We start from the raw sequence: 17,865 nt of genomic DNA, 5'->3' as shown, positions 1-17,865 counted from the left end.
TGTTCTAGGATCTTGGCACATTTGACAGTCTATGGTATTTATCCTAAGTTTCTTCCTAGTTCTGATGTTTAATGATCCTATGAAATATACTGCTTACATACAAGGAGGGTTAATGACCCAGTGATAACCTTTTTTTTCTTAGATTTGAATTCTCCTAAAGATCTCGCATACAAAACTACCTTTCATATATTTGAACAGGCCACTCCTTATTCACTCTATAAAGAACAAAACTGTGATTTGGAACATTTCTAAGATGCAAAAGTTCTTGGATAGACCTTCTGTAAATTTCCTATTGGGGTTAATTCTCCTGTTACAAGAGTATAAATTCCAGGAAACATCAGGATATGGGCGAAACCTTTTTCCTTATGGAAATCACCAAATTTTGCTTGTATTTGCATTTCCAGTGCTTGGCACAATGTCTGGCACACAGGAACTGGTTAATAAATACTTGTTGACTGATTGAGTACAAGGGAAACCAAATATATTGAAATACTGGTCATATATATGTATATATTTATCTATATAAATATAGTCATGTATGTACATATACATGCATACATGTATGTATAAACAAGTTCACAGACCCCTGGTTAATTATCCCTGCCCTCAAGAGATTGAATTAGGAATCAGGACAGCCCTGGCTGCTCCACAGTCACTGGGCTTAGGCAAATCACTTGATTTTCTCTGCCTCATTTTCCTCACAACAAAAAGGGGATTAGAATACCCGCCTTAATAAATATACAGCATTTCTGTGGGAATAAAAAGGGGATGATATTTAGAAAAAATTCCTGGCTCAGAAAATGCCATTAAGATGCAGAGAATTATTACTATGATCATTATTCTAATCTTTCACCTAAGTTGCCTCTGGTGACTTATTATGACCTGGATGTTCTTAAAGCCTCTGCCAACAAAAGATGAGTTTTTACAGGCCCTAACAAGCTGGAAAGGTTTTCATAGGTAGACATGAAGGTTAACTGGGAATCTCAAAGAACTGGACTAGCTAAGTATGAAAGATGTATCATGAGAATGTTGACCATAAAGCAATGTTTTTGTTTTGTTTTGTTTTGTTTTGTTTTTAACAGCAAGGTTATTGTTGTTGAGTTGTTTTAGTCAGGCCTGATGTTTTGTGACCCCATTTGGTGTTTTCTTGGAAAGATACTGGAAAGGTTTGCCATTTCCTTCTCCAATTCATTTTACAGATGAGGAAACTGAGGCAAACAGAGTTAGATGATTTGCCCAGGGTCATACAGCTAGTATGTGTCTGGGGTCAAATTTGAACTCAGGAAGATGAGTCTTAACTCCAGGTCCAGCACTGTATCCACTGTACCACCTAGCTAACCAAAAGCAATGAGTACTGTGCAAAATAGCATTAGTGTTGGATGCAGAGGACCTGGATTCAAGAATTCCAGTTTTTCTCCTTACTATTTGTAGGATTTTGGTGGGGGCAGCCAGGTGGCACTTTGGCACTGAAGTTGGGAGGACCTGAGTTCAAATCTTACCTGAGCCATTCAGTAGCTGTGTGACCCTAGGTAAGTCACTTAATCCCAATTGCCTTAAACATCCAGGGCCATCTCCAGTCATCCTGATGTATAAATTTCCACTGGACCCAGATGGCTCTGGAGGAGAGAGTGAGGCTGGTAACCTTGCACGGTCCTCCCTCACTTAAATCCAATTCACTGCAAGTTATGATGCCATGGTCCTCTTTGAGAATGAAGGACAATGACGACCACCACTACCACCACCAAACAGATTTTGGTCAAGTCACTGCTTTCTATTCTAAATCCTCTGATTCTATAAATGCATAAAGACTGTTTACTAAGTCCTGGAGGGAATGCTGATTATTGATTAAATTGGTGTTAATTGATTTTTCTTAAATTGCTGATACTTTATTAAATCATAGTGTCTTGAAGTGTGGGAGGTTATTTTCACTCACATTCTAATGTTTTCTCATGATTGGTTCATTTTACCTTGTGCTGGAACACTATTTTCTGCCTCATGGAGAGAACACATTGTTGCTATTTTATGTATATATGTGTGCACGCGCACACATGCATGTATGTTCATATATATATACACATATATCTCTATATATGTATGTATATAGACTATATTATGTACACACATATGCACATGTGTGTATACATAGTAACTATGGATATACATATATACATTATAGATAATATGGATATATTTTCTATATCTATTGATATATATCTATTATATATCATATATAGATATTATAGATATATTTTGGGGGGAGATAAAGGAAGGAAGGATGTTGGAGTATAATCTAACAATATAGTGACTTCTGAAATTTATAGTCTCAGATAGTCAGTTGACTGGGGTACTGAGAGTTTCAGAAAATGAGAGGATCATAGATTTAGAGTGAGAGTACCTTAGACGCCATCAATTCCACCCCTACCCCTCCTTTTACAGATGGGGAAACTGAGGCACAGAGAGGTTAAGTGATATGGCCATAGTCATATGGTTTAGTATATGTTAGAAGTAGTACTTGGACCAGGTTCTCTGACTCCAAGACTGGCTAAGCTATTCTGCATCTTGTTATAAGTTTAAAATTTGATAAATCATGTATAGATCATAGAAATGAGAAAAGGAAAGTGTTTTAAACCACTCTTCACTCAACCATTTTGGTGGTTCTAAGACTAATTTTTGAGTGTAGACTCAGAAAACTGCAGGCTGAGTCTGCTGGTGCACTCCTCTCCTCTTTCTCAGTCGATCCCTATCTTTCTTACCCTCCCACCTTTGGAACTTCCTCTGTGTACACCTTAGAAACAGCAGAAAGTGGCCCTGATCCAAACAGAGAAGTCTGATGAAATCTCAATTTACAAAATGAATTCCCGGAGGGTTTCCAAACTCAGCCTGTATCCACAGAGCTCAGAATACAGCAAGGGAAGTGATTGTTCCCACATGTCACTGCTCCCATTTGTTGGGAGCACAGAGAGCTTATGGGATCTGGCTGAGGTCACACAGGAAAGCAAAATAATGAGGAATGCCAGTCAGGGTTTGTGTCCTTCTGTTAAACAAGGAGCTTAATACTGAGGGGGTAAAGAGCTTTTTCTAATTCAGAAAAATGGAACAAAAATACATCCCAGACTGAAATCTTTATCACTGTATCCACATCAATAATAACACCTGTCCCTCCCTCCCTCCCTCCCTCCCTTCCTTCCTTCCTTCCTTCCTTCCTTCCTTCCTTCCTTCCTTCCTTCCTTCCTTCCTTCCTTCCTTCCTTCCTTCCTTCCTTCCTTCCTTCCTTCCTTCTTCCTTCCTTCCTCGCTCCCTCCCTTCCTTTCCTCCTTCCCTCCTTCCTTCAATTTTTCCTTGCTCCTTCTATTTATGCTTACTCTCATCTACAGATCTATTAGATATTGTCAAGATCAAAATTCTAACAACAAAAAACACAAATTCTTCTGTCAATATAAAGGGATAACCTTTTTAATGCTCTGATGTGGATGGATACACAGAGGGCTCATTTAGCAACTTAGACTTTTAAAAGATATAAATCTGAAAAACAAAAACAAAAACAAAAGACTCTGGGTTCTCAAGCATGCCCTTCACGTGGTGGGTAGAGCTTCTGAACAAGTATCATATTAGACCTGTTTATAGGAAGATATCTGAAAATCCTTCTCATTATAGACTCAAGCTTTTCTGTAACACTGACCCTCTGTCCTTAAGGATAGTACCACAAGACACTGGATACCCAGGGGAAGCATATGCAAATATATTTCTAGTTACTTTCCTGATGATTACCATACTGAAAAAAAAAAAGAGAGATGCCTATGGTCAGAGGAATTTCTCCTTGTTAATCTCAGATAATGTAGAAACACTCCAAATTTCAGGAGCACAACTATATCTGTATTCATTTGTTCATCTCGCTCTCTCTCTTTCTCTCTCTGTCTGTCTCTTTCCTCTCTCTTTCTCACTCTCCTCGGCTGCCTTCCTTCCTTCCTTCCTTCCTTCCTTCCTTCCTTCCTTCCTTCCTTCCTTCCTTCCTTCCTTCCTTCCTTCCTTCCTTCCTTCCTTCCTTCCTTCCTCCCTCCCTCTTCTTTTCCTCCTCCTTCTCCCCCTCCTCCTTCTCCCTCTCTTTCATCCCTCTCTGTCTCTCTTAGCAGAATCATCTCTACTTATTGGTGGCATCTTTAAAATTTGAGAGAAATAACTATTAAATAAGAAATTATTGGGGAGATCCCTGACCTTTCCTAAAAATGTATCCCACCTAGACTGTTTTATCTAGGTGGAGTTGTTACTGCACACAACTAGAAAACCTTACAGCCCATTGTACCCCACTCAGGCACAGGGATAGGTCCTTAGTCTAGATTTCCCAAGGCTGGGGGTAATTGACATGATCAAAATCATGTCTCTCCTTTCCCTCATTAGAATAGATCCAACTCTCATTACAATATTCATTTTTTCCATTAATTGTTAACCAATCAGAATAGATTTCTACCCTAAGGAACACCCATTCTTCCAAGGGCATTTAAGAGTTGAGTGGGTTTTATGAAGTGTCTTTGGCATTCAAGAATGCCACTGACCCCTTTTATTAATTATATGCTAGCATGATTAATAATTTGATTGTTGTTGATGTTGTTTGTTCTCTATTCTTAATTTTTTTTTTTTGGTGAGGCAATTGTGTTTAAGTGACTTGCCCAAGGTCACACAGCTAATAAGTGTCAAGTGTCTGAGGCCAGATTTGAACTCAGGTCCTCCTGACTCCAGGGCTGGTGCTCTATCCACTGTGCCACCTAGCTGCCCCATTTATTCTTTATTCTTGAAGAGGACTATGACATTGGGGTGATGTCCTGACTAGCACTGAACTGGATTTCAGTGAGAGAGGGCTGTGCAAGGTCACCAACCTTTCTCTCTTCTCCAGAGCCATCTGGGTCCAATGGCAAGATACACACATGTATATATGTATTTACATGTATGTATACACACATGTATATTCACATATACATGATATGTGCGTGCCTATGCATGCATACACATATATGCACATGCATATGCACACACACATATATAACTGGAGATGGCCTTGGATGTTTAAAGCAATTGGAGTTAAGTGATTTGCCCTTGGTCACACAGGTAATAAGTGTCAGAGGTGATTTGAACTCAGGTCCTCTTGACTCCAGGGTCAGTGCTCTATCCACTGTACCACCTAGCTACTCTAATAAATTGATTAATTACCCAGAAATTATCATGAGCTTTTTATATGTCACAAATTCAAGTAATGCATCTGATTTATACTACTGGCAAGTTAGTGCTCTATAAGCCTCAAGGTGCTATTGAAATAAAAGTTGTTACTATTTTGTTTTCAACTAAGTCATTTAACTGCATTTTTTAATGTTTCAGAAGTAGAATGTTAGAGTTCATTAGCAGGGACGTTATTAATCACAACTGACATAATCAACTCAAAACATTGTTTATCATTACTTATTAACTATGTTAATATTTTAAAAGAATATAAATTGAGGTAGCGGGGCTAGATGACCTTGAAGACCTAGTTCTAAATCCTTTACCTCTGGCAATACAAACATACTGGTTACAGTAGCCTCTATTTGTATAGTTTTTGCTATTAAGAAGCAAAAATATAAGTTTGCAAAGCGCTTCTATATACAAGACATGTCTATTAGTATAATTTCATATGACCATCCCAACAACCCACCCCAGTCGGCAGAGATAACGACCCTAGTTTTACAAATGAGGAAACAGAGGCCTAAAGGCTTGGAGTAATTTTTTTAAAAAAAAGTAATCCATGTAATATGTGGCAGAATAAAAACTTGAAGCTAGGTCTTCTGACTCAGAGTGCTTACCACCACACCATACACAGATGGCCAATTTTCAAAGAATTGGGATGTAATAAAATATACTTGGCATCAAAATGACACCAAATGTAATTGAATCTTTCTTTGATGATTGAGAAGGCATTTCAAAATTCTCGAACTGCCTCAGGGTCATCATTATGAACAATTATCAATTGTACCAGAGAGGTTGAGAAGTGCCAGTCAGCAGAGCTACAGTTGATTAAATAACCAACTAATAGAATTTAGCTTGTACACTTGAGTGTGAATATAAGTTTCTCATTGAAGAAAAAAAATAATACCTAAAGGAAAGAAATCCCTTTAAGCATTTCTCCAGTTATCCAAAGTTGGAAAGAATATCTTTGATGCCTTACAGAACAAAATGAAGCCCTATTCTCTAAGTATTTCCTTGCATCTTTCTATCCGGCCACATGGTTACTCTTGGGCTGTTTGAGCTGTTTCCAATTTCTGAGTTCTGATGATTAAGGGTATCCCACTGTTTCCTCCACAGTGGAGAGGAATACAGCAAGGCCTTCCAAAGTGTCAGACTCCAAAATTGGATACAGCTCAACAGCTCAGAAGTACAGCATTAAAAAATGATTAACTACCTCTGAGAATGAGGAGCTGAATTGAAGCAACTCACAAGTATTCATGATCAGGGAGGACAAAGAAAATATGGATAAAAAGGTGATAATATAGTGATACAGAAATGTTATTCTGTTCCCATCTTCCATCAGAACCTTCTACCAGTTGTGAATAATTATGTCATAGGACTCATAGATTTTGAGAGCTGGAAGACTTCTTACTGATTATTAAATTCAACCTCCTTATTCAATGAAATAAGAAACTAAAGCCCAAAGAGGGGAAATGACTTGTCAAAGGTCATAGGGAATGGAAAATCATGGATTAGAACTACTGAAGTCAAGCCCTCCAGGTCCCTTTCTCTCTCTCTCTCTCTCTCTCTCTCTCTCTCTCTCTCTCTCTCTCTCTCTCTCTCTCTCTCTCTCTCTCTATTTTTTTTTTTGTGAGGCAATTGGGGTTAAGTGATTTGCCTAGGGTCACACAGCTAGTAAGTGTTAAGTGTCTGAGGCCGTATTTGAACTCGGGTCCTCCCAAATCCAGGGCCAGTACTCTATCCATTGTGCCACCTAGCTGCCCCAAAAAGTTTGAATTCATATTTCCAATAATAGTATTTTTTTGAGGTCCTCCTGATTCCAGGGCTGGTGCTATTCTGCATGTAACAAGGTATTGGTGCACCAATTTTCTCAGATTCTGCCAGGTCCCTTTCTCAATGCCATTAAATCCAAACAACTTAGCCTGTCACTTAAGATCCTCTACAATCTGGTTTCAATTTACCTTTCCAGTCTTATCACCCACTATACCCTATCACATATTCTAATTTCTAGACCAGAGGTACTTAATATTTTTGTGTGTCTTAGACCCCTTTGAAATTCTGGTGAAGTCTATAAACCCTTTCTCAGAATCATGTTTTGGTTTGAAATGAAAAACTAAATAAAATGCTAAATTTGAGTTAGTAATTAGTGAAAATAAAGATTTTTTTTTTCTCCATAGAAGTTCACTAACTCCTTGAAACTGATTCAGGGAACCCTTAGGAATCTGTAGACCTCAGGATGCTTTACTTATTGCTTTACTCATTTATTTTCCTAATGAGCCTTCTTATTCCATCATCCTTGCTCGCAGTGCTGTCATGCCACATACCCTACCACCCCAAAGCTTGGAATGCCCACTTTCCTCAATTTTATCTATTCTTTAAGATAGATATCAAATCCCACTTCTCCCCAAGATCCCTGATCAGCCTGACCTGAAGTATAAAATGAAGGGCTCAGTAATCTTTAAAGCCCCAGTAAGCTTGAACATTCTAGATTCAATGCTCTAAAGTCCTTCCAGTTCTAACATCCTATGTTCCAAAGTCCCTTCTAGCTCTAACATCCTATTTTTGAAAGTTCCCTCTAAGTCTAACAGCCTGTGTTCTAAAGTCCTGTCCAGTGGTAATATTCTATGTTCTAAGTCCCTTCTAGCTCTAACATCCAATATTCTAAAGCCCTTTCTAGTACTAACTTCCTATGTTTTAAGGTCCCTTCTGTATAAGATCAGCCTCTGTGTGCAGTACTATGTTAAGGGTATTAACAAGGTAACATGCATTCTACAGAGAGGAAAGGACTGGTTAACAGAATTGAGGGGTTTCTTTTTGCCTGGAGGAGACATTGGGGGACATGATAGCTGTCTTTAAGCATTTGAAAGGTTGTCTTGTGGGAGATGAATTCCCTTGTTCTTCTTAACTCTAGAGGGAAGGGCTAGGAGAAATAATTTCTTAATAATTAGAATTATCTAAAAGTAGAATGTGATGTCTCAAGAGGTAGAGAGTGCTCTCTCCTTGGAAGTCTGAGTTTAGATGAGTATTTTGGGAGAATATTGTGGAGGGGATTCTTATTCAAGAAAAGGTTGAAATTGATGGGTTCTGAGGTCCTTTCTAGTTTAGGCATTTCATGTGCTAAGGTCCCTTCTAGCTCTAAACTCCTATAGCTCCTCCAGGACATGATATAGCTTACTATCTGTACCACTTATTCAGCTGGTCCTATGTTGACTTGCACCATTAGTGATATTTTCACTTGTCTAAATGTGAGCTCCTTTAGGGTAACTTCATTTTTGTCTTTGTATTCCCCATAGCCTAGCACAGTCCTGGAAACCTAGGCTGTACTTCATAAATGCTTATTGATTATATATTTTGTCTCACCTTCCTAGATTGATTTTTGAGTTCCACTGCACATCATTCACTATCTAACCTCTGAGTGAGATACTAAAGGGCAGAGGAGTTAAGAGGCCCCTGTGGGTCAAGTGTGCTAGGATACCTCACCTACCTTGATTCATCCCATCCACTCTATCTTCCCATGCTAAAGATATGACATGGAGGAGGTAGAGAATGGAAATAAGGAGAGAGGAGAGGTCTGAACAATTCCCAGATTGACTAATAATATAATTTGTTGTATACACCTAATCATTAACATTGCTCATCAATAAAGCAAAAGTCACCAGATGGCATTTATAGTGAGGCTACTTAAGGAGAAAATGATGAAGTTAACATTTAAGAGACTCTCTGATAAGCCTGAAAGATAGAATCACAGAATCTCAGAGTGGGACCAGACCTCAGTGTCCACATATCTAACCTGTATCAAAAAGAGACCTTAGAATTTAGAACATCAGAGCTCAAAGGGCTTTGAATTAGATCTATAAGAGACATTAGACAATGGCAATAAAAATTACTTGAAAGGAACCTTTAGTGATAACTACCTAGTCTGACATTCTTATTTTACAGATTGGGAAACTGAGGCCTTGAGAGTAGGATAGGAATTTTCTCAGAAATAATGATATAAACTACTTTGCAAACCTTAAAGTGCTACATAAATGCTAGCTATTAGTCATGAGTCAATTGACCTCAGCTACAGGGTCCATTCCAATACAACAAAATGCCTTTGTACAGATGCTGAATAATGAGAGGGGGCTTTCACTTGAAATTCAGTCCCTATTGGAGGTAATTATTACTAAATTGGAATGTCAGAGTTCTCAGTTGGCTTTCCTTCTCAATACTATTTTTATCTTGGTATCATTTTTCATTGATATACTATCCTTCCTGTGAGAAGAACAAAATACCTTGCACAACTTATTCATTAAACAGACCTTAATGTTTATAATAAAATTCAGTTTAGGAAACAGAAGACATTTTATGAAAAAGAAAACAACAACAACAACAACTTAGGTATACTAGACCTTCCATTTGCAGAATAGGAAACTGAGGCTTAGGCAGGATAAATGCTTTGTATAAGGTCTCATAGCTAGTGAATGGGAGAACAGGGATCTGAACATGTCTCCTGATTCCTAGTCCAAGGTTCTTGCCACTACTCCACTCTACTCTTTAACTATGTTGGTTCTTGCTCAAAATACTTCAAGTATCCCCAACTCTTTATGGAATGAAGTCCAAATTTGTTCAGCCTGGAATTTTAGGTTCCCCACAATCTGTGTATACCCTTCTCCACTGGTGTAAAATTAACATAAAAAACAAGGGTCACTAAACTTTAGGTGAGGATCCCTAAGGGCCACATATTGACTTAGCACTCCTCTGTGCTGTGTTGTCTGCAATGCCGGGAGCCCTGTGTTTGACACCTCCTCTCTACTTGTGCACAGTTCCCCTTTGCCGGACTTCCACTTCAACCCAGAAAGATTATCCATTTTACTGAACATATCTTCCACTTTTCTACTTCTGTGCTTTCTTACATCCCTTCTTGTGCCTGGAGTCCTTGCCCAAGGTCATACAGCTAGTAAGTGTTGAGTGTCTGAGGCCAGATCTGAACTCAGGTACTCCTGACTCCAGGGCCTGTGCTCCATCCACTGCACCACCTAGCTGCCCCTCAACTCAATTTCTTTTACCCATTCATTACTGGTCTTTCCCTCCCCTAAACTGTCATACTACTTCATTTGCCCCACTCTAATGTTCTATTTCACACTGTATCTATATAACTATATATCTATGGCTTATTTTTCCTCCCAGATTTTAAGTGCTTCAAGGGCTGGGGGCATTTTGCTCCAGAAAGAAATAAAATCTTGCCTCTGCTACTGAATCTGGAATTCAAATTCTGCCTTTGCCTTCTCTGTAACCTGGGTAAGTTGCTTTCCCTTTCTAGGACTTGTTTTCATCCTCTCCCAAATAAATGGCATAGATTTTAGTTGTCTCTAAGGCTTCTTCCAGCTTGCAAAGCTATGAGCCCGAGAAAGAATATTGCACAGATCTTGTGTGTAGCTGGTGTTGGATAAAGACTGAAAGTAGCGCCAACACCTTTTCTGCAGGGAAGATGATATACAGCCTAGTTTCCCCCATTCTGACCCTATCAATCAGGGTATCATTTTCTGGACTGCTATGGGAGTATTTAATCTTACTAAGTTTGATTTACTACCCAAGCTTAGAATAATTACTAACATTCTGTCTCCTGTAATTATTAGACTACTGAGCCCTTTCACCATACAAAGGTCAGGGAAAGCCTTAGGCAAAAATCTTCAGTGTTCAGGAGCTCACACACACACCTCCCCTTCTGTTGCCCTTTTTTCTCTCCCAAGGCACACAGGGTTCTGATACTGCCCACTAATAGCCAAGTTCTCTCCCCATAGTTATAGCCCACACTGGGTCTACACTCCTTGGTATTGCCTGATGCTCTGGACTAGTCTTTTCCCTTAGTTCCTATTCTATAAATCAGGACTCTACTCTCTACTAATCTGCTGATAACCGAGGATGTTTTAATATGCTGCCTTTCAGAGAATGTATTTATATTTTAGAGAGCAATGAAATTTGGGGTAGAAGGAGTCCTGGGTTTTCAAAAGCTATACTAGCTAAAATTCAGCTCTGGAGCATCCTACAAAGCTGGAGAGTTATTAGGAAGGTCATCTCTTATGACTAGGTAGGATGCTATAGTGATCAGTTTTTCAGTCTTGGAATTCTCATTGGTTGTTGCATCACAAAGGGATTGAAATCTGAATCAACAGTCTACATAGATGAAATCATGGATCCTTTGAGATACAGAATCTCAGAGTCAGATGGGACACTGAAGCCTGACTCTCCTTTTCAAGCCTTTCCTTGAAGGCATTCATTAATGGGGAGCTCACTACTTCCCAAGGCACTGTTTTATATATCACAATATTAGGAAGTTTGTACCCACTACTGAACAGATTTTTTTCCCCACCCTTTTTACACACCCTGCCCCCATCCCCAACAATGGTCTTAGTTTTGCCCTTTGAGCCAAAATATTTTAATTGTATTTCCTGGAAACAATGACTTAGAATCAATACTAGGGATTTCAGGTGAACTGATGGAATTACTTTGACCAAGGCCTTTAATGTCCCTAAAATTTTAGGTCTAATGCAGCTTTTTTTTTGGGGGGGGGTATACCTACATCCACTGATGAAATCATAGATTGTTAAAGTAGAACCATGAATGCTGATTCAGTTCCACATTTAAAATTTAGCACAGGCTAGTCCCTAGGTGAGAGAAAAAAGTAAATGAGACATGGTCCATGGTATCCATCCTTCAGGAGCTCAGAGTATAGAGGGTGGAGTTATGATTCATATGCAAAGATAAAATGTTTGTTGTGCATCTAGTATGCATATACTAATAACAACAATACCAACAGCTAAATGTTGGAGACAGATTCTCTCTTTCCCCTCGATCACTTTTCCTTCTTCCAGTCCATTGCCCACATCCATCATCCTGGGAAGTACTTCCTGGGGATATGCAGCTTGGCACCTGCTTCTGTGGGTGATGCAGTGACAGCTACTGAGGTCTCAGAAAGGACAATTCTCACCACCAACTTCTTTGGCAGTCAAATGGCTCAATATTGATATAGACATGATTTTAGGAGTAAAAATGATGTTAGGGAAGATGTATTTCTATCTACTTTGCTGCTGCACCCCCAATGACCATGGGACCTATCCATATTATTTGTAGCTGAAGCTTATATATGTGTCTCCACCGTAAGAATGTGAACTCAGTGAGAACTTGGCCTGTCTCGCTTTGCTGTGTTTATCTCTGGCACTCTGAGCAATGCTCTATACGTAGAAATTGCTTAACAAATTTTATTTTTCATTCTTTCCTTCATTTATTTTATAAGTATATGTTGTCTCCACTGATAGAATGTAAGCTCCTTGTGAACAGGTACAGTATCATTTTTACTTTGTATCTACACTGCCTAGCACAGGGCCTGACAATGAGAGGTGTTTGTTAAATTTTTTTTTGATGATTGTCTAAACCATTTCAGGGTTTTTGTGTGCATGAGAGATAAAGAAATTATTATGAGAATTTGCAGAAGAGAGAGATGGAGTCTAGGATTCTGAAGATGAGCGAATTAGGTAAGACTTTCTGAAGGAGTGGTCATAGACCTCCATTGAAAAGGATGGCTGGGCTTTCAAATGGCAGAAATGTGTTAGAAGGCATTGTAGGCATCAGAAATCCCAGGAGAAAATTCCATTCTTTTCCCTACATGTTGGAGTGTACATCACACAGATACTCTAGGGCAAATATTAATATTCCCAGTTCAGTGATGGAGATGTCAAGGTCCAGTGAGAGCATGGTGGACTGACATTACAGGAGAGATCCTGGGTCTTCCCTTTCCCCCTATTTAAGAATCTATAGGTATCTGATTTTAGAAAACATTCCATCTCTTCATCCTCATTAACTTGGCACATCTGTCTGTAGTGGAAGCTTATTTACAGCTTCAATCAATGGTTAGACTGAGATTTGGAGAAACAATTCTCCTGCTGCCTCTGCCTTCAACAGAATGAAGGGAAAACAGACTAACCCTTGCCTCCTCACCTCCTTTCTCTTCCCTTGAGGTCCTGAGAGGAGGTGGGGTAGTATGATTAAATATTAATGTGCTGTGTCTAAGTTCCCATTAAAGTGTCTAGAGAAGAAAAGAAAGAAAATAAGGGAACTGCTGGCTAAGAAAAAGGCTATTTATTGATGGTGGGTGTGGAGACACAAGATACTGGGAAAGTCCTCATGTGAGCTGGACCATCCACATACCCTAATTTCAAACTGATATCTAAATCTCTTCAGTTTTTGTTAGATACACATCGAATGTTCTGGATCTTGGGATGAGGTCTGCTGGTATCATGGTTAAATATTCATTAGCTGTGTCCGAGTACTCATTAAGATGCCTGAGTAGAACTTAGCTAGTAGAATAAACACAAAATTCAGTCAACAACTATAGAAAAAACCTGTCTGAATCTCCCTTAGGTTTTTCTATCTCACATCTGTTCATCATGTCCACAAACATACCATAAGAGAACTGTCAAATGCTTTGCTATAGTCTAGGTAAACTCTATGCACAACATTCCCTAACCAAGTAACCTGCTCAAAAAAAAAAAAAGGGGGAATGTAGTTAATCCAGAATAACTTAATCTAGACAAAACATTTTGATTCTGAAATTTTTTCTCTTTCTAGATTTTCAGTAACCATCCCTTTCATAATCTAGTTCATAATTGTTTCAGGAGGCAAAGTTGAGTTCACTGGCCTCTGGTGTGCAGACTTCATTTGATGATCTCTTCTACGAAGATGGCTCTGAAATCAATACCTCTACCTCCTACCTCTGCCCAGTAGATGAAGATGATTCATGGACCTTTCTCTGGAAAGGTCTTTGTAAACTTTGAAGTGGCATACAAATGGAGGGTTGATTGATATTATTATTATTATTATTATTATTATTATTATTATTATTATTATTACTACTACCACCTATTTTATGGGGTCAACCTGAAGATCAGATGGAATAATGTATAGTCAAGTGCTTTTTATATAGTTACTCACTAAATATATCTATATATCTAGCTCACTACAAACCATTTATATTATAAAACTAAGTGTTGTCAGTAGGAAGAAAATGTCAGCATAGACTGTCTACCACATTATAAAACAGGATGCCCACTGTTTCTCTTAATCCCAATTGTAACAAAATCAGGGACAGGGAAGACTGGAATGGGTTTTATAGATCCTATTGTTGAGGAAATTGAAGTTTAGAAAAGGGAGGTGGTGAGTCATTCAAGACAACCAGTGGATTAGTGACAAAATTGAGACTAGAACTCAATCTGCCTGGCTCCCAAACTAGCAGTGCCCTTTCCACCATAACACACAAAAAAGTCCAAGTGGTCCAGTTTTACATTTTGTTTTTGAGGATGAGTTCACTACTTTGCAGGAATAAATGGGTTTTCCCCCGAATTCAAGATAATGATAATAGCTGTCATCTCTATAGTTTCACATTTTATAAGGTGTTTTACATCTATTATGACTCTTGATCTTCAAAACAATCCTGCAGGATTGGTAAGGCAGGTATTTTTTAGTGTCATGACACCATGAGACACATGTGGCATTTTGGGTCAGAAGACTTTGGTTTGAGGCTCTATCCCTTACTTTCTTTGTGACCTTGGCTAACTCAACTACTCTCCTTGTCCCCCATTTCCTCTTTAGTAAAATGTGAGGTTGGACTAGGTTGCCTCTAAAATCCTTTCAAGCTCTAAATTTATGATTGCCATTTTACAGACTAGGAAACCAAGACCCAGAAAAAGAGATTCATGTACCCTAAGTCACAAAGCTAGGTACTGCCTTCAGACCTAATACTTTTCTTACTCTGTGCTGCTTCCATATCAATTGATTCAATATGATATACAGTGAGCTAGCATTTATCAAGAGCCTACTGTGTGCTAGGCACTGTGCTAAACACAAATGGCCCAAGAAACAATAAGCAGTCAATGCTCTCAAGAAGTTCACTATATAAAGAAAATTATATTTGCCCCATAACAAGCTGACCAAGACAGGAATGGGCTTCCTTCATAGGTTCTCCACCATCAGAGGTAATCTAGTTGAGCATGGTTGATTGTCTGTCACTGATGTTATAGGAAGGATTTCCGTACTGGGTAGGAGTTGTCCTGACTCCTACCCAGTATGGAAATTTGAACTCCCTTCCAAGCAAGAGATTCTTTCATTTAAATCTCACCATTTTCCTTCACCATGTAGCCTCTGCCTTCAGTGAAAACATCCATTACGTTAATATGGGCCCAGTGGCTGCTTCTTAATTTTAATTTTACATCTTTTGTGCTCAATTTATTTTCCATGTGCATTATAACTTATTTCTTTTGTGCTCAATTTCACTATCCATATACCTTAGTTGGACGACACACTTCGCCAGTTTTCTCCTATTTTTATTATCTTAAGGCAAAGACATAAATCTTTCAAAGATTCTCTCCTCAGTGGGCTGTATAATTGCAGACGATTTTTTTGTGTGTAGACAAATTTTAATCTTAGCAAAAACTTGCTTTGACAGACTTGTATTGTTTCACTTCAATAATAAAAATAATAAACAACAATAACAGTGCTTTTTGTAGCATCCCTGTTCTTGGAGGACCTTTTGATTTTTAACAAATAGGAAATAATTAATTCTCAATGTAAGGAGACAGATGTTACTATCCTGTGGTTCTCAATGGGGAAACTGACATAGAGGTTAAATGACTGTTCTAGAATGCATATGTTAGCCAGAGACAGCCACATGCAGTTTTTAAAAATCTTCATTAAGACACTAATAGAATCTAACAATTTTTGAGACTAACTGCAACTTCCTGTTGACTATACTCTATGAAAAAGAGAGTTTTATTCACTTAAAGACTGGTATGAAAGCTCCGTTTCCCATGTAGCCCCCTGCTCTGACTCCTCTGGCAGTAAATGAGCATTTGTTGTTGTTGTTGAGTCATGTCTAACACTTCATGACCCCATTTGGGGTTTTCTTGGCAAAGATACTTGGCAGAGATGGAGTGGTTCACCATTTCCTTCTCCAGATCATTTGACAGGTAAGGAAACTGAGGCAAGTAGGGTTAAGTAACTTACCCAGGGTCACACAACTAATGTCTGAGGCCATATTTGAATTCAGGTCTTCCTAACTCCAGACCTGGCACTCGATCCACTATGCCATCTGGCTGCCTATAAATGAGCATTCCCTCTCCTAATTTCCTATAGTGTTAAATTCCTGTGGTTCTTGATGGGAAAATTGACTTAGAAGTTAAACAGCAGAACCACAATTTTCTTTTAGTGTCTATCTTCCATTTGGCACAGGGTCCTAGCCTTTTAGAACCTGAAGTGAAATTACAGCCCCTATTTGCAAAAGTGAAAACTGAGGCATACAGAAGGGAAGTGACTTGGTGGCACATAGATCCAGGGCTAGCAAGGATCTCAGAGCATGGCTACCCCTTCTCCATCATTTTGAAGAATTGTAAATTGAGGCAGATAGAAGAAATGACTTGCCAAGGTCATATAGCCAATCAGTAACAGAGCTGGTAATTGGGAAGAGAATAATCATTTTCTACTATCAGACCTATCTGCTCTTCATATACTTTCCATTGCAGTCTGTAGACTTCTCCCACTTATTGTATGTTACTTGGTATTGTTATTTATGAGTGGCATTATGGTATAGTAGACAGAGAGCCTGCCTAAGAATCTTGGGTTCAAGTTCTGACTGACACATGGCCAGAAGGAGAGGTGCCTGTGGGAATGAGTGAATGATAAACTGATAACCCAATGGATAGGTCTCTATCACATCTCATACAACACTAGTCTTTGTGGGCTGTAGTTTCCATATCTGAAGAGTAAAGAGGTTGGCCTAGAGGGCATCTCTATGAACTCGTTATTCCAAGTACTTTAGAGAGCTGTCAAACAAATGACTACAAAATGTCCCAAGAGATCCCTTGCACAGGGTATCAGGGAAAGTTATTTGGAAGTGGTAGTACTTTAGCCAATTTTCAAAGGGTGGGTAGGAATTCAATAGGGGAAGAGGTGCTGTGAGAACAGGAGGATGGCCCTCCAGTGCATTGGATAGATTTTTGGAAAATTATGGGCAAGAAAGGATCAGTATGAGATGGCACAGAGGGATAAAGATCTGAGCTGAAGAAGGGGATCCACACTGAGGAAATCCCAGGTCACCCATGGAGCAACCAAGGGGCACTTACAGGTTTGCAGTTGGTGGGTTTGCCATTCATATCAGTGGCAGGTGGATTCAGATAATCCCAGTCTCGGCCTTTGTTGTAAGTTATCAGTGTTGTGACCTTTCCATCAATCTTTTGGTTGGCCAGGAAGACTCCTTTTATACCTCTGACCTGTGAGAGAAACACGACAGGAATGAAGAACAAGCTTTTAGAATTGTCCATTCAAATGCTTGGGCTATTTCCAATGTTGCTGCCCTTCTGCCCACTGTGATTTATAGCTCAAAAGGTTCTTCTTCATTCTCCTTCAAGTCCCCAAGGCTCAGGGACAGGCAATAAAAAAACTCAATTAGATTCTGGGTTTCTCTTCCACAGTATGTGCAAGTCAATACTCAAGCACAGCTAGAAAAATGCACTACACCAGTATTCTATTTATCCATTTGTTAACACATTCATGCATTCCTTCCTCCATCCACTCAATAAACATTTGCTATACACCTTGGGAGGGGGGAGGGGGAACAAGCATTTA

The 17,865-nt window shown here is 39.0% G+C and overlaps 1 protein-coding gene across 4 annotated transcripts in view; it reads right to left on the bottom strand.

The window, feature by feature from the left end:
* The window catches only part of SORCS2 (sortilin related VPS10 domain containing receptor 2), a 1,257,082-nt gene that overhangs the window by 157,698 nt on the left and 1,081,519 nt on the right, over positions 1-17,865 (bottom strand). For all 4 annotated transcript variants that reach the window (XM_043971225.1, XM_043971226.1, XM_043971227.1 and 1 more), the window contains exon 10: positions 17,364-17,510. In XM_043971225.1, coding sequence (XP_043827160.1) covers positions 17,364-17,510 — 147 coding nt within the window. The remainder of the gene's footprint in view (positions 1-17,363; positions 17,511-17,865) is intronic.

The sequence above is a fragment of the Dromiciops gliroides genome, chromosome 6 (assembly GCF_019393635.1).
Source record: "Dromiciops gliroides isolate mDroGli1 chromosome 6, mDroGli1.pri, whole genome shotgun sequence".
Lineage (NCBI taxonomy): Eukaryota > Metazoa > Chordata > Mammalia > Microbiotheria > Microbiotheriidae > Dromiciops > Dromiciops gliroides.
The sequence above is the reverse complement of the archived record's forward strand: the minus strand, read 5'-3'. Positions and strand labels throughout refer to the sequence as shown.